At 47.5% G+C, this 24,413-nt stretch overlaps 2 protein-coding genes across 14 annotated transcripts in view; both read right to left on the bottom strand.

Moving 5' to 3' along the window:
• The window catches only part of TMEM53 (transmembrane protein 53), a 447,568-nt gene that overhangs the window by 112,394 nt on the left and 310,761 nt on the right, over positions 1-24,413 (bottom strand). The window lies entirely within an intron of this gene.
• Positions 1-24,413, bottom strand: part of ERI3 (ERI1 exoribonuclease family member 3) — a 129,185-nt gene that overhangs the window by 90,440 nt on the left and 14,332 nt on the right. For 5 of the 8 annotated variants that reach the window (XM_060140239.1, XM_060140237.1, XM_060140241.1 and 2 more), the window contains 2 exons: positions 23,589-23,866; positions 5,349-5,465 (listed from right to left, as the gene is read on the bottom strand). In XM_060140239.1, the coding sequence (XP_059996222.1) occupies positions 5,349-5,465; positions 23,589-23,843 (372 nt within the window). In that variant the 5' untranslated portion in view covers positions 23,844-23,866. The remainder of the gene's footprint in view (positions 1-5,348; positions 5,466-23,588; positions 23,867-24,413) is intronic. The other 3 variants (XM_060140243.1, XM_060140242.1, XM_060140235.1) reach the window with 2 other exon arrangements.

Raw genomic sequence — 24,413 nt, 5'->3', positions numbered from 1 at the left:
TGTTTTTATATTAATCTGTATTTTAATTGGGTAACAGCTGCTGCCTACAGACTTCCCATGGTCTAAAAGGAAAATAAATTAGAAAGATTAACTACACTGTTGTTTTGCGAGGCTTTAACCCACAGCATGCCCACCCGGCTGGCACCTCCACACCCTTTCCTTGCTTGGGAGACCAAAGAACTGCCCAGCAGAGGGAGGGCCTGAGCCAAAGAGAAGAAAAGGTGGTCGGTCCCCTGAGGGCTGGGGGTGGGGATGGGGAAGAGCCCAGGGTCTGTAGCTTTCATCTTGGAGTGCTAAGACTCCTCCTTTTATTTAGTCAACATCTACTCCTGGAGAGGCTTGGCCCCATTCTAGGAAGCGGGGATCCAGCAGTGAAGAAAAGCGTGGAAACCCTGCCCTTGTGGAATCTGCGTTCTTGGCAGCCCCGTCCTGGCCCAGTCCAGCCAGCACCCAGAGCCTGTTGGCCTTCCCGACCCACACACTGAGCAGGAAGGGCCCTGCGTTTTGTCTCAAGCAGGGGCCGGAGTCCAGAGTAGGCCTGTTGCCAACTCCAGGTCCAATAGCCAGATGACTGGCTGGCACCCATGCACCTACCACTGCCCTTTCTCGCCCAGCTTCTCTCCTGCTCAGTTCTCCCGGGGCCAAGTCACATCCCCAAGCCTGGAGCTGGGGCTTTGGGTCAGGACTATCCTGGAAAAGAGGGCCCACAGCCATTCTTCTCAGAAAGCCCCAGGGTCTGTGTACAGTCTCATGTCCAGTCTGAGTTTCCTGGGGCAAGGTTAGGTCTACTCCTCTTGGCTCCCACCAAGCGTCACTCAGATGAACACTGAAGGGCTTCCAGAAAGTCTCGCTTACACAGGAAACCAATGGCACCCTTGCCAAGAACCCTCCCTCCGTGGAGATGGGACTTAGGTCAGCACTTGTGTACAAGGTCCACAAGCACCTTCCCTGGGCCCCAGGAAATGCACTACACAGAAAAGAAAAACCGGAGCGCTGCTCTGCAGGGTCTCTCACCACAGACTAGGCCCACCTCTTCCCACCCTGGGGTGTGGTGAGGGTGGGAGCCTCCCGGATCCTGGGGCTCTCTCACACTCCTCTCCAGGGCTCAGCAATCCCAGAATCATTCAGCCTGGGAGGAGCCTAGTGAGCTCAGCTTCCTCCCTCTCCATGCTTCCCAGACCACCATGTCCAGCAGGACATGACTTACGGCTTACAGCTGAAGGACTTGAACTCAACCCCCAGAGACACAGGGGCTGGAGATCCTTTCAGGGGCAGGCCTCACTCCCCTGCATTAATGCCTCCAACAATGGACCACATCTTATCAGCTCTGCCAAGGCACTGGATGAAAAGGGAATGAAATCTTAAAAGTCAGTCCCTGTACCTGATACTGACAACCTATAAGACTTGTACCACAAACTGTGAGGAAGAGAGACAATATAATAAAATAAATACTGGGAAGTTATACCTTATGCCTAACCTAAATCTTTCATGCTGCTCTTTAAGCCCATTCCCACTTGGGTTAATATATGTTTGTAAAAAGCTTTCACAGCCTCACAATGAAAGGTACTAGAGCAAAGCCAAGTATTTATTAAGCTGAGAACCAGGGCTCACAGGCTAAACAGAGCTCAGAGACCTTAACCACTTAAAGCAGGAGAGGTGAGAGGAAGAATTAATGTGTGCTCTGTGGCTCCTTTCACTGAGGGATTACAGATTAACTCCCGCTTCTCCAGACTCAGAAACCACAAGGCGAGGAGCTTTTGACCCTGACTGATAACATGGCTGGTTACTGAGATCCCCTCCCGCACAAGGGCTTTGTCCAGGAACGAGCTGGCTTCCTCATAAACACTGGCAACTACACGAAGCAGCCCAGGACACTCGGTGCCAATAGCATGTCAGCATCCAGTGCTTTCTCCCTTCACAGTTTATCTCCAGCACAATCGTATTCTGACACCAAGACAGTTTGTTGATTACATAAGCACTTGTCTCTGGTGTGCAATCTGATAATCAGACCCACTCTTTCTCCTCAGACAAAGAGACCAATAAATCTCACCCTTTATAAGTACAGGTGCAAGACAAAGCCCTTTACTGGCAGTTAGCAAAATGGGTATTTTTCCTGGTTTTTTTTTCTCACAATGACAACAACAACAAAAAAGACTGCACATGGTCAGCCCAGCTGCTAGAGACAGAGATCTGATGAGTTGGAGCAGATTCTAGAGGTGGTAGGGAAAGGAAAGAAACACATCCCATCCTATCTCTGTCAGAACTATGTCTCCAGACCAACTATCAACTGGAACTAAGAAAGGACCTCAAGAAGGCTAACAACATGTTCATTACACAGAGCAAGTAAGAGTGTCTACATGTGGGCTGCAGACTCACTCAAGGCAGAATCCCTCTTCCTACTGCCCAGCACTGAGCCTGTCTCTCTCCCAACACAAGCATGTGCTTGTGCATGTACACACACAGTCAGGGTTCTTAAAACACTTCTTGTGCAAGAGAGAAAATCCTACCAGAGGAGCTGCTTAGGAAAATCTGGAGGTTCTTGTTCCTCACACTTACTAATGAAAGATTCCTTCTGGCCATAATGACCTCCCTCCCGACCCGCAAAGGCAACTAACGCCAGATTGGATGAGGTCTCAGAACGACAGCCCCGTCCCGTGTCCATGCCTCTCTTTGCATTACAAGCCATCTAGTATGAAGATGGGGCAATATTTAGATGATCTGAGGTTTTACAAAGAAGACTTTACTTACTCAGAAGAGCAACTCAGCAGTACAGCTACTCTGAGGGGAGGCAAGGTGTGGTTGCAAAACTCCTTGACAATATTCACTCAAGGGACATGTAGTTTTACTTGGTGCCAGGCCCTAAGGATGGGACCGAGATGGATCAGATCTAATTTCTGCCCTCAAGGAACTCACAATCTAGTGGAGAGAGGATAAATGACTGCAGTATAATGTATCTGACTGGTGCTACACTGGGGTGAGCACAGCCCAGCCTGGGCTCAAGGAAGGCTTCCCACAGAAGGTGACCCTGAGCAGGGTGCTGGAGGACAAGTAGGAGGGTGGGCGCAACACAGAGGCAGAAAGACCATGGCGTGCAGAGGCAGACTGAGGGAAGTGAGGGGGAGACGAAGCAGGGAGATCTGAGGCTGGAGGCAAAGGCAGGGACCAGGCCAGGGAGAGTTCTGAGCTCTGGAAGCCCGAGACAAAATGGCAGAATCCATACCTACAGCACAGCCACAGCCTCACTGCAGAGCAGGCTTCGTAATGAGGATCCCACAGCACCAAGCCTACTACCCTCCAAATTATGTATGTGTGTCCTTGGGTGAAACTTTCTACAAAAAAGAAACATCTTTCATCAAAGTCTCACAATCGGGACTTCCCTGGTAGCGCAGTGGTTAAGAATCCGCCTGCCAATGCAGGAGACACAGGTTTGAGCCCTGGTCCGGGAATATCCCACGTGCCGCAGAGCAACTAAGCCCGTGCACCACAACTACTAAGCCTGCGCTCTAGAGCCCGCGAGCCACAACTACTGAGCCCACGTGCCACAACTACTGAAGCCCGTGCGCCTAGAGCCCGTGCTCTGCAACAAGAGAAGCCACCGCAACAAAGAGTAGCCCCCGCTTGCTGCAACTAAAGAAAGCCCGCACACAGCAACAAAGACCCAATGCAGCCAAAATTAAATAAATAAATAAATTAAAAAAAAAAAAAAGGCTCACAATCCTTCCTCCCCTTCCCCAAAAGAGAAGCAGCAGCAGCCCTGCTCTGAAAAAAAACCCTTTTCCCAATATTCTCAATCATTCATTCCTGCCCAGGGCTGAGTTCCAGCAGCGCTCTGCTCCATTCCTAAACAAGTAGCAACTTCCCCAAATTTAGGCCTGCCTGTCTATGCCAGGCAGCAAGCTGGAACTGGAGCCTCCAAGGGGGAGGTCACACATACGGAAGAGAAGAAAAGGATAAGAGGACATTACACTTTCAGGCCAGTGGAGGGCTCAGGTATCTGGCTGGTTTAAGGAAAGTCTTCCCTTCCCTTCCCATAAGGAAGGGGATTTTCATCATCATTAAAATGATGATTTTTTTCAAAAGGGGCAAACAGGCCAGATTAGCACCCCCTAGTGGTATAGGTAATTCCCAGGGGAAAGAGGGAAGGTATGTACCTCTTGATCCCAGAGGAAGCAAGAGCCTCAACATCATTGGTTGGAACAACAAAAGGCTTGAGAGACTAGACACCTTGGCAGATGGATGCCTACAACAAAAGGCCCACCTGGGTCACTGGCATCCAGCCCTGGAGAGACCCTTAAGACTCATATTTGGGCTAAGTCAGTCTCAGAGCCCACTGAGCACCCCCAGCAGTGCAGGCAGGCCCTTCCCCAGCCCCTTCCACACCAAAGGGATTGTTTCGGGATTACTCAAGAACTTCTTTCCTCCTGTTTCATTCATATGAAGAAAGTAGGTCACTAAATGAAGGCACAAAGTCTCTAATGTATTCTCACCCCAAATGCTTAAGATTCCAAAAACGCTCATGTTTTCCCATCACCTCTACCACACACACTTGACTGGTGATTCCACCACACACAGCTTGTGGCTACCACAGAGTAAATAACACAATGCACCGCAGGGAAAAGCAGCCATAGAAGGCCTCTCCATACAGTCCTGGGAGCCAGACTCTTCAGGGGCACCTCCTCTCTGCCGATGGCTCTTTGAGCCTCCAGCAAGCATCAAGATCTCAGTTAGTCCCGGTTGCACAATCTGTGAAGTGGGGCCATACTAACCTGTTGGCAAGGTGGCCGAGTACAGAACCAGCCTAGGATAAGGATAAGGACATTTCAGCCTCAGCCAGGCTGTCCTCATACCCCACTTGGACTGCTCTTGTCTTTCCTCAGTGATAGCGCTGTGCTTCCCACAAATTCAGCCAATGCTTCACACAGGACCACTTTGCTCAAGCACAGAAAAACATCACCAGAAAGCTAAGAAAGCCTGAACATAACCTCTGCTTCCAAGAAGCTGAAATCTTCACCTCTTGCCAAGGGCCCTAAGGGAAATGGAACTGAAAAGAAGCTGAACCCCAGAGGCACCACCCTGCTCCTAAATTCCAAGTACCTGGTCACCAAGAAGGGGAGGGATGACAAGGAAGGGAAAATGTTGGGGAAGCTGGGACAGATTGTGCCACTGCTCTCCCTGGGTCCCCCAATGACCACACTGGTCCAAGGGGAGTGGCAGGCTTTGTAAAAAGCTGACTGGGTCCAATGCACACCTGCCTTAACCACTGAAAAGACCTAAGCAGCCCGTATAGAGCACCAGTGATCCCCAAGCTCCCGTCCCAGCAACCCCTGCTGCCCAGCCAGGGCCCTTACCTCTGTACAGAAAGGAGTAAGCTGTGGATGGACTACGGGCTGGACATACATGTGAAAGGTAGACTCAATCTCCATGGTCCGGCCATTTAGCTTCAGGATGGGGAACTCGATGATTTCCTGGAACGGCAAAGGCACAGAAAAGGAGGAATGAGTTTTTCTTAACTAACCATTTCAAATAACTCAGAGTCAAGAATGGGGGAGTGTTTTGGACTCATTAGCTCCTGCCAGGCCAAACCCAAGATTGAGTGAGATGGTGCCAGCTCAGTTATAATCCTAACCCTCCCGCTGTTAACATCCTCACAGGTTCCAGGGACTCGACACATATACCACTCCCACTGTCTCTGGAAAGGGGAGGGAAGACAGTGGGAACATCTGCCCTGATTTCCCCAACTGGTTCTCTAGCAGAGGCCTGCTCACTCGAGCCCCTAAAAGTAGGACCCCCTTCCTCTTGCCCAGGTCCCTGCCCTGGAATGGGCCTGGGTCTCCAGTCACATAAATAACCAGCCATCAGACTAATGCACAGACTTCCGTATATGAAGTTTAAACAGAGCCGATGAGTTTCATTAGTTTTTACAAAAGGAAATAAAAAAGATAAATAATAAATAAAGCCAAAGGGGCCAAAGGGGATACTGAAGAGGAAAACTGAATAAGAGTAATAAGAGTTAGTGCCCTCCCACCTTTCTTTCAGGCAGTACGCCCACCCCTCAGCTTCTCCCCCTGCCCCCACCAACCCAATCACTTAGCCAGCCCTTCCCAGTCCACTGGAACGTAATGGAAGAGAAGGAGGAGTGACAATTTGTTTGGTGTCTCTAAGATTAATTTGTCTCCATTATTTAATAGAGATGCACAGCACCAAGGTCCTGGTGTGCAAACAGGCTTGCAGCACGCCGGCTGTGCAGCCCGCCTCATACATCGCTCCTGGGAAGGGAGGAACACGCCAGAGTGGGGAGAGGGCCGGAGAGAGCACGCACATGCTGGAGAGAAGAGGGAAAGCCAGGAGAGAGAATAAAAAAAATGAGTGCTTTTTAATATTCAAAAACAGTTCGCAAAATTTAATCAAAGCAGAGGAAAAGCTAACATTTTTACCACTTTGACATTTTTATTAGCGCTTTCATAAATTTTTAAAACATGAATGGAATTAGTTTACAACACAAAAAAACTGCCCTGAAAACATCTGGAAGAGACAAATAGGAAATAATAAAAATAAATTTAAAAAAAACAAAATCCTCCCAGTAAAATTAGCATGTGAAAAAGGCCTCCACTGCAGAGAGAGGAGGGGGGCTTTGCCCACTCAGTGGCCACCACAGTCAGCCCCAGTGGCATCCCTATCTCAGGTCCCCCGTTCTGGTGCGGACCTTTCCAGTATCACTAAAATCAAGGCAAACTGGCTCTCTCCAGGGACAGCCTGAAGAGACAACACAGAAGCCGTTGACACCCGACTGCACTAAGGAAATGGATGAGCCGGGAGACAGAAGGAGAAACAGCCCATCTCCCTGATATTCCACGGCAGCCTGGCGTCTCCCCACCAAACATACCTGCTCTGTTGGCCTCATTTTTAAAGCATCTTTATCCAACACATCACAGCAGGACTGAAGAACAAATCAAGGCAGCCAGATTTCGTGACTGAGAAATTCAAAGGGTCTGGTTGACTGGTCTCCCCGGAGTGCCCCCAAAGATGGGGAAGCTGACAGGAGCCCCCAGAGATAGGAAGGGCGGAAAGACTGTAAGACTGAGGCAGAAGGGAACAGAGAGGAAGCCCAGGCTGCTGCTTAAACTAGGTAATGCCTCTCCTCCCACCGCACTAGGAAGTAGGCCAGAGAGGAGAGTTTGGCTCTGAAAAACAGAACTGAGGCACACACACAGAAAATACACACTGGGTCCCCAATGTGTATTTTGAAATCAGATACCCAAGATTTCCAAGTGCTAACCCTGAGGTGGGGCTCATCTGAGTCAGGCCCATTTCTGATATATCCTTCCTCTGCCGCTAAATAGGAGAAACACTTCCCCAACAGAAAGACCTCCGTAGCCTGGTGAGTTTGGCTGCCCTGGTGTCTAAGGAAACAAATACAGCCAGCTCCTCACTAACAATGTTAGCTGGGCCCACAATGAAATTTAACCTGTGACACAACTGTACTTTTCATTTAAACTTTCATTTGGAGAGAAGCAGTGTTTGGAGACCTGCAGTTTGTCCTGCTAATAAAGACAAGTGTTGGGACCTTTAAGGATGCCATTCATCTCTGGCTTTTATTAAATTCAATTTTCTTAAGCCCATGATACATTATGAAATTAGGAGTTGACATTCCTCTGGAAACAAAAATATCTATCAAACATAAATAGGAAAAAAACCCTCTATTACCAAGAATTTATGGCTTAAAGTTGATCTCTTTCCACTTTTTTACAAGCACATGGTTTGTTTTAGAGATCTGAAATGTTATTATAGATCTAGAATTTTATTAGTATTTATTGTAAAATAGTAAGCGCTTCAGCTCCCACTCTGACCAACACCGAGTCAGCATCCTCAACAGATACTCTTAAAACTTGGCCTTTGGGTTTCCCTGCTGCAGCTCAATCTTTCCTGCTGCTGGCTTCCTCACCCCTGGGGAAATAGAGCCAACCTAAGTGCTCACACTAAGTATGACCCTCCCAGAGAGGGGGAACAAGCCAGCCTCGGCTCCATGTGAAAGGAATGACCCCTGAAATGCCTGGGAGCCAGAACACAGCAAATTGGACCTGTCCTGAACACCTCTCCAATGTTGCATGCCCATCAGCCAAGCCTTCCCTCCAAGACCAAGAACAGGGCCAATCTCAGAACATGACTTTGCAGGGGCCCTTCCTCAGCACCACCATCAGCTGTTGTAACAATGACCTTACACACTGGCATATTCTTTTGAGCCACTGAGGATGCAAAAGAGGAACTTTTGATAGATGACCCTTTGGGGAGTCAGAAGAGTAAGGACCTCACTTAGATACTTCTAACCTTCCCATATTGCCCAGACAAGCCCAGAGCCTCAAAACACTGGCCCCAACAGCCCATTCATAGAAGAGGAGCCCCAATCTGTACCAGATGACAAAACTCCACAGCTAATACACCTTGGGTATGCCAAACACTTCAACAGTTTTCAGCTGACAATGAATCAGGGCGGGAACCCCCAAACTCTAAGCTGATCACATTAATTCCACCCAAGAGCTTGTGCAGATGTGCCCTAAGTGCCAGCTTCTAGGGGCAGGTGCTCGGATCATGAAACTGTTATTTCTGCCCTTCCTCCTCTGCCCTCCTTCTATTTCCTCATTCCCCTGGGAACATGTTTTTTTAAAGGAACATTTGAGTGTCTGCTTGTGTAAAGGTAGCACCATGAAGGAAAGAAGAACTGGTCTGTATTTACCAGCCCTCTTTCCCAACCCTAATAATAATTTCCCAATTCCTTACTTTTGTATGACATTTGCATTCAATTAAACTACCTGAGCATCTACTCTGTGTAGGACACTGGACAAGAGTTGGAGTGGGATTCAGAGATAAGATGTAGTCTGCATTGCAGAAGTACTCGAACTAGAGGGCAGAAAAGATACGTGAGCAAGTGATGAACAATGCACTACGATAAACATCTTAGTGGAATGACATACCCAGTGTTATGCTTTTTTATTACAGTGTGCTTTCAAATGTATTTTCTTATCTTACCCTTTTTAACCCTGGAATATAAGTCATATCGTCATCACCATCAGGTCATAAACCTAATACTATTAAGCACCTACTATCTACCAGGCAGAGGCTGGGTATGGACATGGAGGCAAATACAATGAGATGTGGCTCCTCTGTCTGAGGTGCTCGGAGTCTGGGCAAGGGGTAGAGAGGAGCTGGCCCCAAGACCCTCGGAGACACACACAAAATGGAATCATTTCATTCTTTCCATTTATTGTTAATGTGCTAATTGTTATGTGGCAGACACTCTGCTAAATGCTCAATAGGAATGACCGCATTGAATCTACCTAACAACTCATGAGATGGGAATCACTATTATCCCTATTTTACAGAACAACTAAGGCCCGAAAAGCAGTTGTCACTTGCTCAAGGTTACACTGCTAGTAAGGGACAGAGTTGGGACTCCAAATAGGGAAAATGAGACTTAAAGAGAGTAGGACTAACAGGTTTCAAAATCTGAAGGGTCAAGAAAGATCTGATTCTTTTAGTCTGAAAGGCTGTCTTTAAGGAGCTCAGACTCCTATCTCCCAGGAAGAAAGGCTGTTCTTGTGTTACAAGAGCGATGAATGTGGACCATCCAGGAAGAAAGTCCTGCAGGATTGCTACTGAAAAGACTCCACTATGGCTGCAGGGACACAGATGGCGCTGAGCTCTGGGCTCGGAGAGGGCAAAACTGTGAGCCTTCAGTTTGCATCTCTAGCACCCAGGTCTGTTCCAGCACACAGACCTCATTCTCTGCTTTTGGTGAGTAAACACATGAAGGGGCTGATAAATAGCAAGACAGAAGCCAAGCGCATGGCTATAACAGAAAATTCTCTGTTTTCCCAGAGTTCTCCACAGGACCAGAGAGGTGAAGTGATGGTTGGTGGTAGAGCCAGGATTCAAATGCAGATATACATCGCTCCAAAGTATTGATACTTTCTACTTTCTACCTCTCATCTCTAAGTGGTCTCCCATCCTCCCTCAACTGCTACAAACCACCAACATCCCAGTTTTCTGTTTGCCTGGGACCACAGTTTCCTGGAGCAGGAATTTGCTAAAATTGGGATAGTTTTGTCACCCTACACCATCCACCGCTACCTGCACTACTAGGTTGTCCAAGGGTAGAGCACCATAACCACGAAAAGCTGGTCTGCTGATGGTTGATGGGAAGTGGCCACGACTTGATAACTAAGCACAAAAGCCTTGGAACTTGGATTTTTCAAAGTATCCATGGTTCTAAACCTATTGTATCTGCTGTCTCAATCAATAAAATGCTAGCTGCAAATTTTTTTTTAAAGGGAAGGGAAGCCAGAGAGATTAAAAGGAAGCACCAAGCAAATACTCTTTTACCTTTTTAAGTGGAGCAGAGATTTCAAATGCAGCTACTTTCTAAAATTGCTTAAGTAGGAACCCCAGTGTTTCTCTTGATAAACTGAGGACAAAACTGCAACCGCATTTCAAATGAAATTTCACACGCACGATCAGTAGACTACAAGAAATAAATGTGTAGGTCGCTTTCGGTGTATTCAGACTCCCTTAAGCTAAAGTGTCTGCAGTGATAAGATTATATTCAAAGATACAACAACAACAACAAAAGGATTTTAAGCAGAAGGGACTTGGGTTAGGCATTTCTTGACAATGGGCCAGAGGGTTTAACAGTGTAGCATTCTTACAGACCTTTTCTCCAAAGCACAGACTCTTCTTTGCCTGAGCCGATGTTTCTACGGTCCTGTCTAAAATGGGCAGATCATTCTTCATGGCTCCCCCCTCAACCTAGGAACTGGCATTCCCTCAATTTAGAGATGGTAACAACTAATCTATCCCTTCTCTACATCCACTGACTCTTTAGTCCAAAAACTGTGCACCCCTGCAGAGAAAGGTTTGATAAAATCCAAAAGCAACATCATCACATAGCAAGGCAGAAAAAGCAGTACCTGGTGAAAACATGGGTTTTATCCAGACAATGATTTTTCAATAAAAGTTCCATGCAAAGGCAGGCCCTTTCTCCAAGGGATCAAAGAGGCTCTTGGCCACAGGGAAGAGGGGAAGTTGAGAGGGAGAAGTGAGGGCTGCACTGGGCAACGGAGGGAACATGGTTTGCTTAACAGTTTCTCCTTTGGAAAAAAAAAAAAAGACATTTTATGCACAAGGAGCTTATTTCTTAAACAAACACTCGTGGTTTTGATTTACACCACAGTCTGCTCCTAAATAATTTATGGCGGGTTAAATTTATTGCCGAGCCCTGGCTGGCTGCAAATTCGAATTGCCAAATAATTAGATTTTAGGGCAAAGCTTATAAATTACCCGTCGATTTGTCCGGACTTGTTTGTCAGTTGCTTTGTGCTTCGGGTCATCTTTGGCATTTGGCTGTTTGGGTTTTAATTGCTGATTTACACTTTGACAGATGAGAGCTGATGCTCGAAGTTTCAGGACAAGGAAGGGTAAAAAATTGGAGCTTTAAAAGGCTGATTTTTCACCTACATGTCCGTCTTCACCCATTCCCATAGACCCCAGAGCAATTAAAATGTAGAAAAGAGGCTGAAAATAGACACTGCTGTTCCTTATGGCGGGGGTGGGGTGGGGGGTGGGGGGGTGCAGAGTGAATTATAATTTACTTTTACTGAAATCTGAATTTTTAAAAAATATATAATACCAATAAATGAAGGAGACCAAAAGTCTTAGAAACTGCATCTTCACCCAGGGGTGTACGAGCCTGCGTCTACCTCTACACGCACCTGACTCTGAATCAGCCTCAGTTCAAATACTTCTAGATACTCAACTGTAAATAACTTCTGATATTAGTGGCCTCTGTGAAGTTGACCCTTCAGGGCAGCAAACAACCAAATGATTTCTTTGTAGCTATCTGTTTACATACATTTGTCATGGAATTTATTTAAACAAATCTCTGTGCAGGAGAGGTGCCCCAGAGGCAGCACTATAGGAGGGCAGGGAAGTTGAAGGGTGCGAAGTCCAACTTACCATCCCAGTGGAAGGAAAAAATCTCTTTGGATAGTGCTGCGTTCCCATCTACATGTTGATAGAGGGCCTGCAGGCTCCCTTTATGCTCCCCAGAGAAGCAGGGCCTGCCTCCCAGCCACCTGCTGTATCCCAAAAGCTCACCATGAGGCCATGAGTCAAAATAATACTAGTAGTAATTCTACTAACAAGAGCTGATACATATAGCTATTACATGCCAGGCACTGTTCTAAGCTCTTACATTTTATCCTCCCAATAGTCCTATAAGATTGATACTATTATTAATCCCATTTTGCCAATAAGGCAACTGAAGCATAAAGAGTACAAGTAACTTGCTCAAGGCGAGTCATACTGCTAGTAGGTGGTAGAGACCAGATTCAGATCCAGAGGGTCCAGTCCAGTGGTTAGGAGACCATGCTCCTAACCACTGTGCTATATCGCTTCTCATTAGAACAGCCTCTACCTGAGCTCCCTCTCACTTTGGAGGTTGAGAGTCCACATTCAGGGACCAGGGCACATGCAGCCGAAGCCTGTTCAGTTAATCACCCAATAGGGTGGGGAAAGTTATGTAACATGCTCAGGATCACAAGATGAATCAGAGGCTTGGTTTGACAAAGACCATCTTTCCAATCAGTGCAAATACCGCACTGAAGATCCACTAGCCGGGGGTGAATAACAGGTGATCAAGACAGACGAGGCCCACTCAGGCAGACAGCGGGTTCTGGTCAGGCAACCTGGAGAGGAGCCCAGAGAGGCTGGCTGGGCTTCAGGAAGCCTTGCTCAGTAGTCCCCATCCACAGCCCCAGGGGCTGCTGGCCTCTTCACAGAAGACTGAATCCCCCTGGGGTGCTTCATAGATTCCCTGCTCTCTGTGTGTACCTGACGGCTAGAAGCCAGGACAGGGAAACAAATGTGCTGCCATGACGGCAGATTTTCAAAATCACTGACCAGTAAGTGAGCAAAAAAGACGGACATCCCACACTGCCTGAACACTTCTCTCACACACTGGCTCATCGGAGCCCACATCTCTGTAAGGGAGGCAGGTATTACTGCCCGACTTTATAGACGAGAAAGCTAAGGTGGTCAGTGGTTTAAAGCATGGTCCCTTACAGGCAGCATCCCATCTCCTGGGAACTTATGAGAAATGCAGATTCCTGGCCCCCACCCCAGACTTTCTGAATCAGAAACCCTGAGGGTGGGCAGAGCAGTGTGTTTTAAAAGGCTTCCAGCTGATACTGATACTTGCTGAAGTTTGAGAACCACTGGTCTAGAGTAGAGCAGTGCTTCTCAGACTTTAAATTACCTGAAGATCTTGTCAAACTACAGATTCTATTTAGCGCTGGAGTAGGGCCTGATATTCTGCATTTCTAACAAGCTCCCAGGGATGCATCCCAGGGGATGCTGTTGGTTCTCGGACACACTTTGAATAGCAAAGGTGTAATCTAGAACATCTGTGTGACTAACTCCTTATCACAGAGATACTGACGAGTGAGAATCAGAGCGCAAGGTTCTCAGCTCTTCTCTCAGAACAAACCCTTGCTTGGCCCACTTTCAAGCCCCTTGAGTGAGCCCTTTAGATCTGCCAACCACTCCCGGCTCCTGCCATCAGACATTTATTTCTCCTGGCCGCCAAGATCCAGGGGAGGAAGAGCTGGCATCTCACATCCCAGAACTTTGTAGAGCAAGTTGACACATCTCTGTTAGAAAGCCAGCAAGAGGTCTTCCTGCCACAGCAATGCCTGCTCCCTTTAAGAATGCCGTCAAGACCCAGGGCATCAGCTACCCAACAGAGCACTCATCATACTATTCTCTCCAAAAAAAACACCTTCCTTCTGTACAAATGAACCAAAAAGCAGGACTGGATACCTAGGTCTCCAAGGAAGACCTCTCATTACAGACATAAGCCAGGAGCTATTTTTCTGCCCCTGGTCCTGAGAAAGGCCTAACACTGGCCATGGATGTAAAGCAGGATCACAGCAATTCCTACGATATCCTGAGACCCCAAGCTGGAGATGCCTCACTACACTCCACACCATCGCCATGAACTTCCTTTAAGGCCTTCCCCTAGCACTGTCCCTCTAGTCATGTTACCTCTCTAGTGAAAGCAGACCTTATCAAAATGGCATGTTTCCTCCCACTCATCAGTCCCAGCCTCCCCCATCCCCAACTAACTACCAATCCCTTTCAGCTGAGCAGTTGGCCTTCATTCAAATCTGCAAGTGCTGGGGGTGGGGTGGGGGTGGACAGTGAACAATACAGAGTCCCTGAACTCCATTTCAGACATCGCAATCTCAAACCATGGCCCTCAGTTTGTATCACACTTGTGGAGAGCAAGATTCCAAGCTTTTCAGCCAGTTATCGTCCTAACTACCCAACCATCACTACCTACCTCCCAAAGGCCAATGGCCAAACAGTTCATCAAACAGACCCTAGAGGAGTAATGGCCTACATCACCACTAAGAAGCTGACCTATGTCAGGTGTACCTGACATGGACCTTCAGCGCAGAGCACTCCACTTACGACAACCATAGGTTTCGCTCTCCACTCCTTACCAAATCTCTTAGCACCACTGACTACCAGAGCCCACAAGTACCCAAAAAAGCTATAAGCTACTTAAGAGCACAGTTCTCAAGCTTGTTTCTTTCCCAGCACATCTAAGGGCTACAACACATAACTCCTCTCCATTCCCACCATCACCACCTTAGTCCAACCCCCTAACCCACTTTCAAGTAATGCCTCCTAACCAGTTTCCCTCTGCCCATGTTTAACCCCTTGAACACTTTTCCCTCCATTCCCGTGAACTCTGGCTTATGATATCTATTTCTGTTTCCTCTCTTCCACTCAACAATACATTCACACTTCCTTTTCTGGGTCACCAATTTTGCCCCCAACCTTACTGTGGACTCTGCACTTCTTCTCCTTTCAGCAACATCGGCATCTTCCAGTGAGAGCCTCTGCCAGCATTTAGCCTTCAGACGAGCCCATGGCTGGAAGGGCCTCCCCAGGACGAGACCATAGCACTGGAACACAAGTGGAGCCCATACAACAGACGTTTGCTAACACAGACCAAGGTCTCCCACTGGCCAGCTACAGGCAGGTGCAGGGCCTAAACAGCAGCCCGTTCCAAGGCACCTTCACTTCAGCTTAGGGGCTTCCCTGATGTTTGAGGCCCCCTCCAGAGTCTACCTCCCTCCTTTCTGATTCTCCCAGCACCTAATCGGGCTTTGCCTGTGGTAGCACTCAACACATGCAAACCTTCTCTGCCTGTCCTAACCTGCTCACCCTTCTGCTGCAGACCTGCCAGCCTGGGGGGCTAGTGTCAATCTGGGAACACTCTTGTTTCAGGCTTTTAGGCAATGACTCAGTTTTCACAGCTAGAGCTCAAACCTCATCACATAAATGCATGACTGTGGGGGCTTTTTAAGTATTGTGAACACCCAGGATAAGGGAATAAAAAATAATCATTCCAATGGCATCTTAATCAAAATGATGCAGGACCCTTTTTCCCAACAAGACACAGAGATGGAGGAAGCATCTCCTAATATCAGTTTCCTCATGTCAGACAACTGATTTCAGTCTACAAAGTAAGAAATGTAATCAACAGAGGGGAGAGGAAAAACAAAACAGGATGGGGGCAGAAGTGAAGCCCATGGACCAACCCTAAACGCTCCTCTGGATTGCACTCCCCCTCCTCCCTTCCCGACCTAACTGGTTTTCTTTCTGTGGCTGTGTTACCTGTTGCTCCTGCTCTGAGGAAGAGCTCGTCCCCACCTCCCACCCCCTCCAGTCACCTCCACTGTAGCAAATCTCTTCTCATCCAGGCTCTCCTGCCTCTTCATTAATCCTTCCCTCCTTCCTTCTGTTTCTCAATGTTAGTCAGCAGGCCGTTTATCTGTTTGAAGGGTATAAACCTCCCTGATCTACGGAAGGAGGTCTTCCCAAGGGATGCCCAGCAGATCCAGACGCAAACTGCCAGTACTTGGCGGGCGGAGCGGCTGTCAGGTCATTCCCTAGCCCTTGCCTCTCTCCCTGGAGACCTTGCAGCCCAGCCCAGTGCTACCTTCAGGGGCAGCTCCCTGACAACGCCTCAGGGCCTCAGCTCACATATTTCTATCTTGATCCTCACCCTTTTGGCCCACACGTTACTAGCTAAAATTCTCTTAAACCTCTTGTAGCCTCTGTACTCTCACTTGCGGCATCCCAATAAGATGTTCTGCTTGAACGTGAGAAATACCATATCACCGATATAGACCATCCTACTAGCCAAACAGTGAAATAATTTGCCGGGTTCTGAGAATTCCCTAGTGGTCCAGGGGTTAGGATTTGGCGCTTTCACTGCTGTGGGCCCAGGTTCGAGCCCTGGTCCGGGAACTAAGATCCTGCAAGACGCTCGGCATGGCAAAAAAAAAAAAATTGCCGAGTTCAAAGTCTTCATTCTCCCTCTTCCTCATTTTCAACGTTCGTGCACAAACAAGCTTGCAATGCAGGTCAGGTTTTTCAGACTTCATTCAGTTGGTCCTGGCTTACTCTGTGAGTGCCTTCTTTCATTCCTGCTGCAGCAATTCTGAGAGTCCTCCAGCCCACTTGGCCCTCTCGGCCTCCTGACTTTCCCTTAACAGGAAGCTGTGCAACCCCTCCCCCACCCGTGAGCAGGGCTGACCAGTCCCCTCCTCTATGCGCCCACTGTACTGAGTGCTCACCCAGGCCACGGTACTTATCACGCTGCTTCACAGCAGTTACGCGGCTGTCTACCCTCCTCGACTACGAGCTCCTTGAGGGCAGGGATCATTTCTTGTCTTTATGCCCCAGCATCTAACATAGAGCTTGAAGTTGTCATCCAAAGAGTAAAAGGAGGCCTTTTTGTTGCCTTTAAGGTGGCTACCATGAAGTCCTCCCCATTCCTTTACTGACCTGGTTGGTTTTGTCATGTCCAACAAAAACCTTAAAAGGCAGCTCAGTGTCACTGTTTAACAGTCCCTAATTTCATTCACCATTTATCAATGGCCCTATTCTTTAGAGTTCTTCCCCACCATCAACCTTAGCTCCATGTCTAACAAAATCTGCATTCCAACTGCTGTCTCAGCCCTGGAGAGGCCACCGGATAATAGGAGGCTGGGGGAAATGTCTTCTGATTTGCACTAAATTACGTGGTGACTTTGTTACGGTGACCCAGCGCTCTCCAAGGAAAGTTCCTTGGTCCCACCCCAAGGCAACTCCATAGCCTAACTACACACTATGGCAGCTTAAAGGTGTAAACCCTGGGTAAGGGAGAGAAGCAGACTGAATATAGCAAATAAACCCACTTCGATCGTACCCCTGCTATGCCAAACACACGTGGCAGCACCACCATGCACCAGTGCTCCACTCCCCGACATGTGTATTTTACTTTTACATTGCTGTGTCTGCTCCAAATAAAGAAGGGCCGTTCGGCTTTCACATGAAGTTACAACAGGGTCAAGTTCCGGACACGGCAAATGGGGCAAATGCTTGTCCCACTCAGGGAGCACTAGTGAGGAGCCACAGTGAGAGCCAGGGGAGGCCCATCCCTACGAGGGACCACCAGGAAACTGCAGCCTGTGGAGGGGGGCTCAGGAAGGGGTGGGGGAGGCACCACATTTATGGAAGCAGCAACAAAAAGGACAAAAGGGCCTAGTGGGCTGCCCCATGCCCACCCATTACTGGCCACCGATAGAAGAATTCACTTACAATGACCCTGAAAGAAGAGATGTGTTAAAGCAGAGATAAGAAAGGCAATAATTGGTCTGATGGGCAGGGGAAAAATTATTCCAGGAGTCGAGAGCCTATGCAAGAACACTTACGGCTCACACAGTCATCATAACTCAGCCCCCTCAAGCATTTTGTGCTCTGCTTATGGTGTTAACTTTAATGTCTTAACATATAACACCATCCACACTAACACAAAATACTACACACACCAGATGAGGCTGAGTTATAGTTGCTGTGGGAAGCATAACTTTGAATTTCCTGATTTTGGTGCATTTAATCTCAACCATAATGTTACATTAACGTCGGTTTTGCATTTCATTTCCCAGTTTAGAAGAATAGCGTCAGCGCCTTGGCCTGTCTGTACAGAAGGGGCGGGGCTGACTGACCACAAGCAGACGGACCACCACCCAACAACTGGGTCCTCCGCTAAAAAGCCTGACCCGGGGCCTTCCCTGGTGGCGCAGTGGTTGAGAGTCCGCCTGCCGATGCAGGGGACGCGGGATCGTGCCCCGGTCCGGGGGGATGCCGCGGAGCAGCTGGGCCCGTGAGCCGTGGCCGCTGGGCCTACGCGTCTGGAGCCTGTGCTGCGCAACGGGAGAGGCCACAGCGGTGAGAGGCCAGCGTACCACACACACACACACACACACACACACACACAAAAAGCTTGACCCGACCCCGACCCCTTGGAGGAACCTAGACCGGGACAAGTGAATGGGGAGGGAAGGGTGAGCTCTTTCTCTAGGGAATGGCCTTTCCATCCACTTGCAAAGTACAGGAACCAAGAGCAGAGGGGAAGAAGCTGAATATGGAGCAAAGAGCAATGTGTGTGTATCAGGTGGGGGGAGAGCAGGGGGTAGGGGGCTCCTGCCTCTCAGCCTTGAAGGGAGAAGGGAATCAATATAGTGTGATTTGTGGGGAATCTTAACCAATTTCCTGTGAAGTTTTCCAAAATGTCTCTCTCACAAAAGACTAATGATGAGGAGCCAGCTTCAAGTCATACTGAAATCCTCCAAATGCCTCTCTTCTATTTTATCCCTTCTCCTGTCACCACCAACCCTCCCCCCACCCTGCCCTCCCAAAATAACCCGGCATCTGGACAATTTTCTATAAAAAAGAAACGCCTTTACTCATAGTTCTAACTCAAAATGCAGATGGAGATTCTTCAAGGTTTCCTTAAAAAAAAAAAAAAGCCCCTGTGGACAAAGACCAAACACTAGAAAACCTCAACCCCAAAGGTCATTTTTCTCCAAAGTTGTGGGCACTTAAATACAGATGAGAAGGAAAACAGTCACCGGGGCTGCTGCAGAGCAGTGAGAAAAAGGCTGTACCTCGGAGCCTGATGGAGTCTGATGGACGAACTCAGGGAGGGAGGGGAGGCGGCAGCCAGGACATGTGCTCCCAGACAGGAGCGCCGGGCCGCCCCTCCCTGGCCATCTGGACAGCTGAGGTTACTTCCTCCTCCCCGCATGCTGTGGCCTACACCTCATTTTCCTCACTTACATTTGCTTTGGTCTTTTCTGAACACTGAGGTGGTGAGAGAACTTGCCCCCAGGTTAAAGCTGCACAATTAAAGTTCCCACCAAAGCTTTCAGGCTGCTCCCTGGGCTTCAGGGTCACAGCCACCAGCATTCGATGCACACCCACACCAAAATGAGCAACGTGAACTCCTGCTGCCGAGGACAAAGCAGCCACGATTCTCCGAACCAGATAAAAACCTACTTCCATATCAGGAAACAATTCCTAAAGCAAGAAAGGAACTGTATTCCTCAAATTTTGAGTCTCAAAAACATTTTAATCCACCTAAGTTAACATTTAAGTGAAAAAATATTTTCAAACGAAAAACGGTCTCATGTTCAACCAATACCTGTCATGTTAATCTGAATCAAAATGTGTAAAACAAAATGAGTGCAAATACCAGAAAGGTGAAAGCCTGTTACTGGCAAACCAACCACTCCAGTTTCAGTGAGCTGAACAGAGTACAAAAATAAACAGCAAAAATTACGACAAATGGGAAATACCAGATGTTTTACCATGTTTACAACCAATATTGTTACTCAAGTACAACAGAGCTTGCACCTGTCAGTTTGCATGGTGGCATTCCTTTTGGATAGTCCCAACAAGCTGACTCAGGGATTTCTGAATAGCAGACACAGATGAGAGAAATGAACCCCATGCCGAGCCTCCAGAGAGGCCCTGGCCCAAAACTTGTTCCTGCCTCCTATGCAACTGAGGAGTATGACACACTCCCAAAAGAATCAGAAGTGCACTGTGTTCAAGTATTCAACTCTTGGGAGCCAGGCAGCAGGGGAGCCGGGGTGGTTCTGATTCACAGTCCAAGCACACCCCCAGGAGGCACACAGATCTTGTCCACAAAGTATCTCTGTCAAATGGACAGCCATCAAGAGGTTCTGAGAGAGCTAGGTAGGGCTGATCTAACCTGCACACCATATTCTAGTCCTTTTACTGTCTCTTCTAGAAGTTCATTCTCATCTCAAATCTCAATCTTTCCTGCTTCCACTTATATTCTTTTTTTGTCCTTATTAAAATGAAGAGCAAGTTATTATCATACTCCTTGGAACAACTCCTTCCAAGTCTGGACAAGAAATCAGTCACTAAAACCATATTCAGTTTCTCTTCTTTCTAAGTCTTATTTTTGTGCCTCTAATAATTTTTGTTCCTCTTTTTTTATTTTTTATTGGAGTAAAATTGCTTTACAATGTTGTGTTAGTTTCTGCTGTACAATGAAGTGAATCAGCTATATGTATACCTATATCCCCTCCCTCTTGGACCTCCCTTCCCCCCTTCCCCCCCATCTAGGTCATCACAGAGCACCAAGCTGAGCTCCCTAATTTTTGTTCCTCTTATCCTGAGCTTTTCCAATTTCTCCACTGCCCTTGTTGATCAAAAGATCTAAACAATAGAGGCTATAATGAGAACCTGACCTATGATGACCTCAGTGGAAGGACACTATCCTATCTGGGACTGACAACTTCTCCAATCCATCCTCCAACCTTTCTCTGAATCCTTTCAGGACCCTGCTACATGCAAACTTTAGGGAAGGGTTTTTTTTAAAAGAAAGTGGGGTTGGCGGGGGGAGCTTTAAGCTGCCAATAACAATGTCTCAAGTCACTTCTAAGCTGCCCATCCCTTTCCTGAGAGTGGTCCAGCGGGTAGTTCAACAACAGAGCTGTCTGGCCCCAAACTCACCTTCTTACCTGTTGATCACAGCATTGTAGAGGCTTAATGAAGTAGAGATGCATTACATTTACCACTTGCCCTAGATCCACTCAAATCCATCACTATGTCACAGCAAGGAGTTAGATTGATCTGACAGGATTTGCTCTTCTTCACAAACCCATATAAGTTATTACTCAGTACCCTATACTCTTCTAGCTGTTTGCTGATTGATTATCTGACGATCAGGTCAAGTATCTTCTTTAGAATCACAGTAAACTAACGGGTCTATAATTTCCAAGATCATTCGTATTTGCCTTTTAAAGATAAGCAAGACAGCAAATGCTTCTTCCTGAGTTCTCTAAAGTAACAGCTAATGCTTTGCTAATAATGAACCAGGACAGCCAATTCCTTAAGTGCCCTTGGAATCACATCATCAGGGTTCATTGATTCTGGAGATAAACTTTAATCAGACTCAGACCCTGGTAAAAAGCAGGAAGCCCAACCTCAGGCTAGGTCTAAAAGGCCCTGGTGCCTAAGTCTAGGAAGGAAGTTGGGGATACAAGTGATTTAAATCTGTACTGCATTATATCTTCAGCATTGCAATAAATAAATAAAAAAAACAAAAAATTAAAAGCACAGTGCCCTTGACAGAGAGATGAAAGGTGATACTAACAGACCAAACTGAGACATGAATCAAGTTTCACCTTCAGTAACATTGGCAGGACCCTCTGTAGGACAAGAGAACAGAGCCACATAATTATCTCAGCTTATAATCTAACTGAAAAGTTCAGAAACAAATATACATAGGCATGTGCCAGGAAGCAGAAAGCAGGAAATGTCATCAAGAAGGTGCCAGGCAATCATGAGGCTTCAGAAGAGGGATGAATCCTATGCAGTAGCAACGTGTTAGGTTTTAGACTCAGGTCCTACTAAGGCTTGCCCAGCAACTGAAATCATCAGCAAGGGAAATAATATGGCATACTGGGGTATGGCTCCCTGATTCTCAACCCAAGAGAATCTACATAACCAAAACTCCCACCCACCACCCAGGTACACCCACCACAGAATCTCCAGTAGTTTGGGGAGGTGGAGAAGACGACCCTACAGCACAGGTAGGAGCAAGAGGCTGAGAAAGAAGGTGTGGCTCAGGCTGCCCCCAAGCCATCTTCCCTTTCATGCGAAGTTCCTTCCCCTAGGAAGCTCTCCTCATCCAGCGCCTGTCTTCCCAAGCCTCAGCAGGCCTGATTCCAATCCTCCCCCAAAGGCAGACCACTACTTTGAGAATAGGAAACAAACAGGAAAGGAGAAAGGGAAAGGTAAAAGGGTTGTGGTATCTGCTTTATGGAAAATAATCTAACCTAAAGATAGAACCCCTCCCTGGAAAAAAAAACCAACCATGAGAAATGAACCCAGTTTACCTCTGAATGGACCTCCCTGTCTCCCAAGTGCCTGCTGCTACAATCCTCTTCTCCTCCTCTTACTACTGAAAGCTACTCCCAGACCCACTTGTCTACACACCCCCAAATTACCCACCTGATAATCCAGCCCTACAGGGAAGAGTTCCAGTCCTAGAGTCAGGCATACCCAAGGCCCCCACACTACAAGGCACTGCCACATCGGCCCCCAATCAGGCCCCCAAAGCAAACACCAAGCAATCCAATATCACCTAGCACACGTGTCTCTCTGCTGCTAATCCAAGCTTCTTAGCAGCACTGCCTCAAAAGGTAAAAGATCTCCGAACACAGTTGGTAACTAAGAAAAAAATGCAAGCAAAGAAATTTTCCTTTCCAACAGACCAGCAATGGTTGTTCAGGTTATCTAATGCTGTATAACAAATCATCCCAAAACTTAGTGGCTTAAAACATCAATAATCATTTATTATCTCCCACAGCTCTGATGAGCCAGGAATTCAGGAGTGGCTCGGCTGGTCAGTCTAGCTCAGGGTCTCTCCTGAGGTTGACGTCTGATGTCCACTGGGGCTGTAGTTATCTGAAGGCTTGACTGGGGGTAGCAGAGTCACCTCTAAGACAGTGCCAAGAAACATGACCAGCAAGTTGGTACTGGCTTTTAGCTAAGAGCCTCAGTTCCGGTACACATGTGCCTCTCGCCAGGGCTGCTTGAATATCCTCAAAGCATGGTGGCTGGCATCTTCCATAGCAACTGATCCAAAAGAGCAAGGTGGACTGTGATGCTTTTTATGACTTAGCCTCAGAAGTCACGCAATGTCTCTTCCACTATACTCTGTTGGTTATGCAGGGCTAGTTCTCACTCATTGTAGGAGGGGGGAACTACCAAAGGTGGGAATATCAGGACGTAAATAAGGATCGTTGGGGGCCATTTTGGAGGCTAACACAGTATTCCTTAAAAGAACATGCAGCAGTAGCAGGAGAAGGAAGGAGGGAAGGGAAAGGAGAGAGGAAGGATGGGACAGAAGGAAACATTTTGATTCCCAAAGGCTGAGACCAGAGAGAAACAGTGTGCCCAGTTCTCTACAAAGACCTCTCAGGTCTACCTTACCCTAGGATGCCTGAGTCAAGTCCTGCTTCTTAGGCAGGAACTCCAGATGAGTAGCTAAAAGCCAAGAAGACATGAGAAACTTCCTCTGGGTCCCAGAAAGCAAGTCTATCCTCCCTCCCTCCTTGCCCACCCCATCTTTGCTGAAGCAATGATGCAACAGTTACCTGAGGATGAATCTGCGGCTTGTCACACGTGGCCTCAAAGTCCAGCACTAAAAAGTAGTGATACCTCTGGGGAGGGAAGGACATCATTGCCGCCATGGATGCGCCAAAGCTGTGGGCCGCCAGCTTTCTGGTGGATATGGAGCAGAACTCCGGAACACCACAGGGAGAAAATAAGTGGGAGCCCAGCACTTTTCTTGCTCTTGAAAGTAAATATGAAGAAAATCGAGCTGCTCCAGTCTGTAAAGGTGCTAGCATTGAACATCCAGAAGCATCTAAAACTTAGGGGAGGAAAGTTTAAAAGAAAAATAAAGAAAGAAAGAAAAAGAAAAAAAAAAAAAGAACAGAGAGTCTGGGTTACTCCCTCCCACCGTGGCCCTGTTCCACCTAGTCTTCAGGAATATTCACAGAACATGAACCACTCCCCATTGTTTCTGTGCCCCTTTTCTAAATCCCAGTATTCGTTACTGAAGTTCAAGACCCTTAATACTGGCCCCCACAGCATTATGACAGCTCTGAGTCTCCCAGACCATTCTCAAAACAAGATGCAGCACTGGCCTTGATCTTTAAGTGGAGCTCTAACGTTCAAAAGAGAGAGAAAAATTCTGTGGTCACTTCTCAGGTGGCAACAGTTAACATTAAAGCTAAGTTTCCCAAAGTAACCCGGGGTGCCCCGGTTGCACAATCAGTCCTGGGAGCTAAGTAGACTCAGACAAACAGCAGGAAATGCCCAGGACTCTCTCCTCAGCTCCATTCCCAGCCATTGTCCCTGGCTTTCTTGTCTGTATCTTGATGTCTCCACATGCCCTCCTCCCTTCTCCCAATGGG

The sequence above is a fragment of the Lagenorhynchus albirostris genome, chromosome 2 (genome assembly GCF_949774975.1).
Source record: "Lagenorhynchus albirostris chromosome 2, mLagAlb1.1, whole genome shotgun sequence".
In the NCBI taxonomy this organism is placed as follows: domain Eukaryota; kingdom Metazoa; phylum Chordata; class Mammalia; order Artiodactyla; family Delphinidae; genus Lagenorhynchus; species Lagenorhynchus albirostris.
Note: the sequence above shows the minus strand (reverse complement) of the source record. Positions and strands in the feature narration are given on the sequence as shown.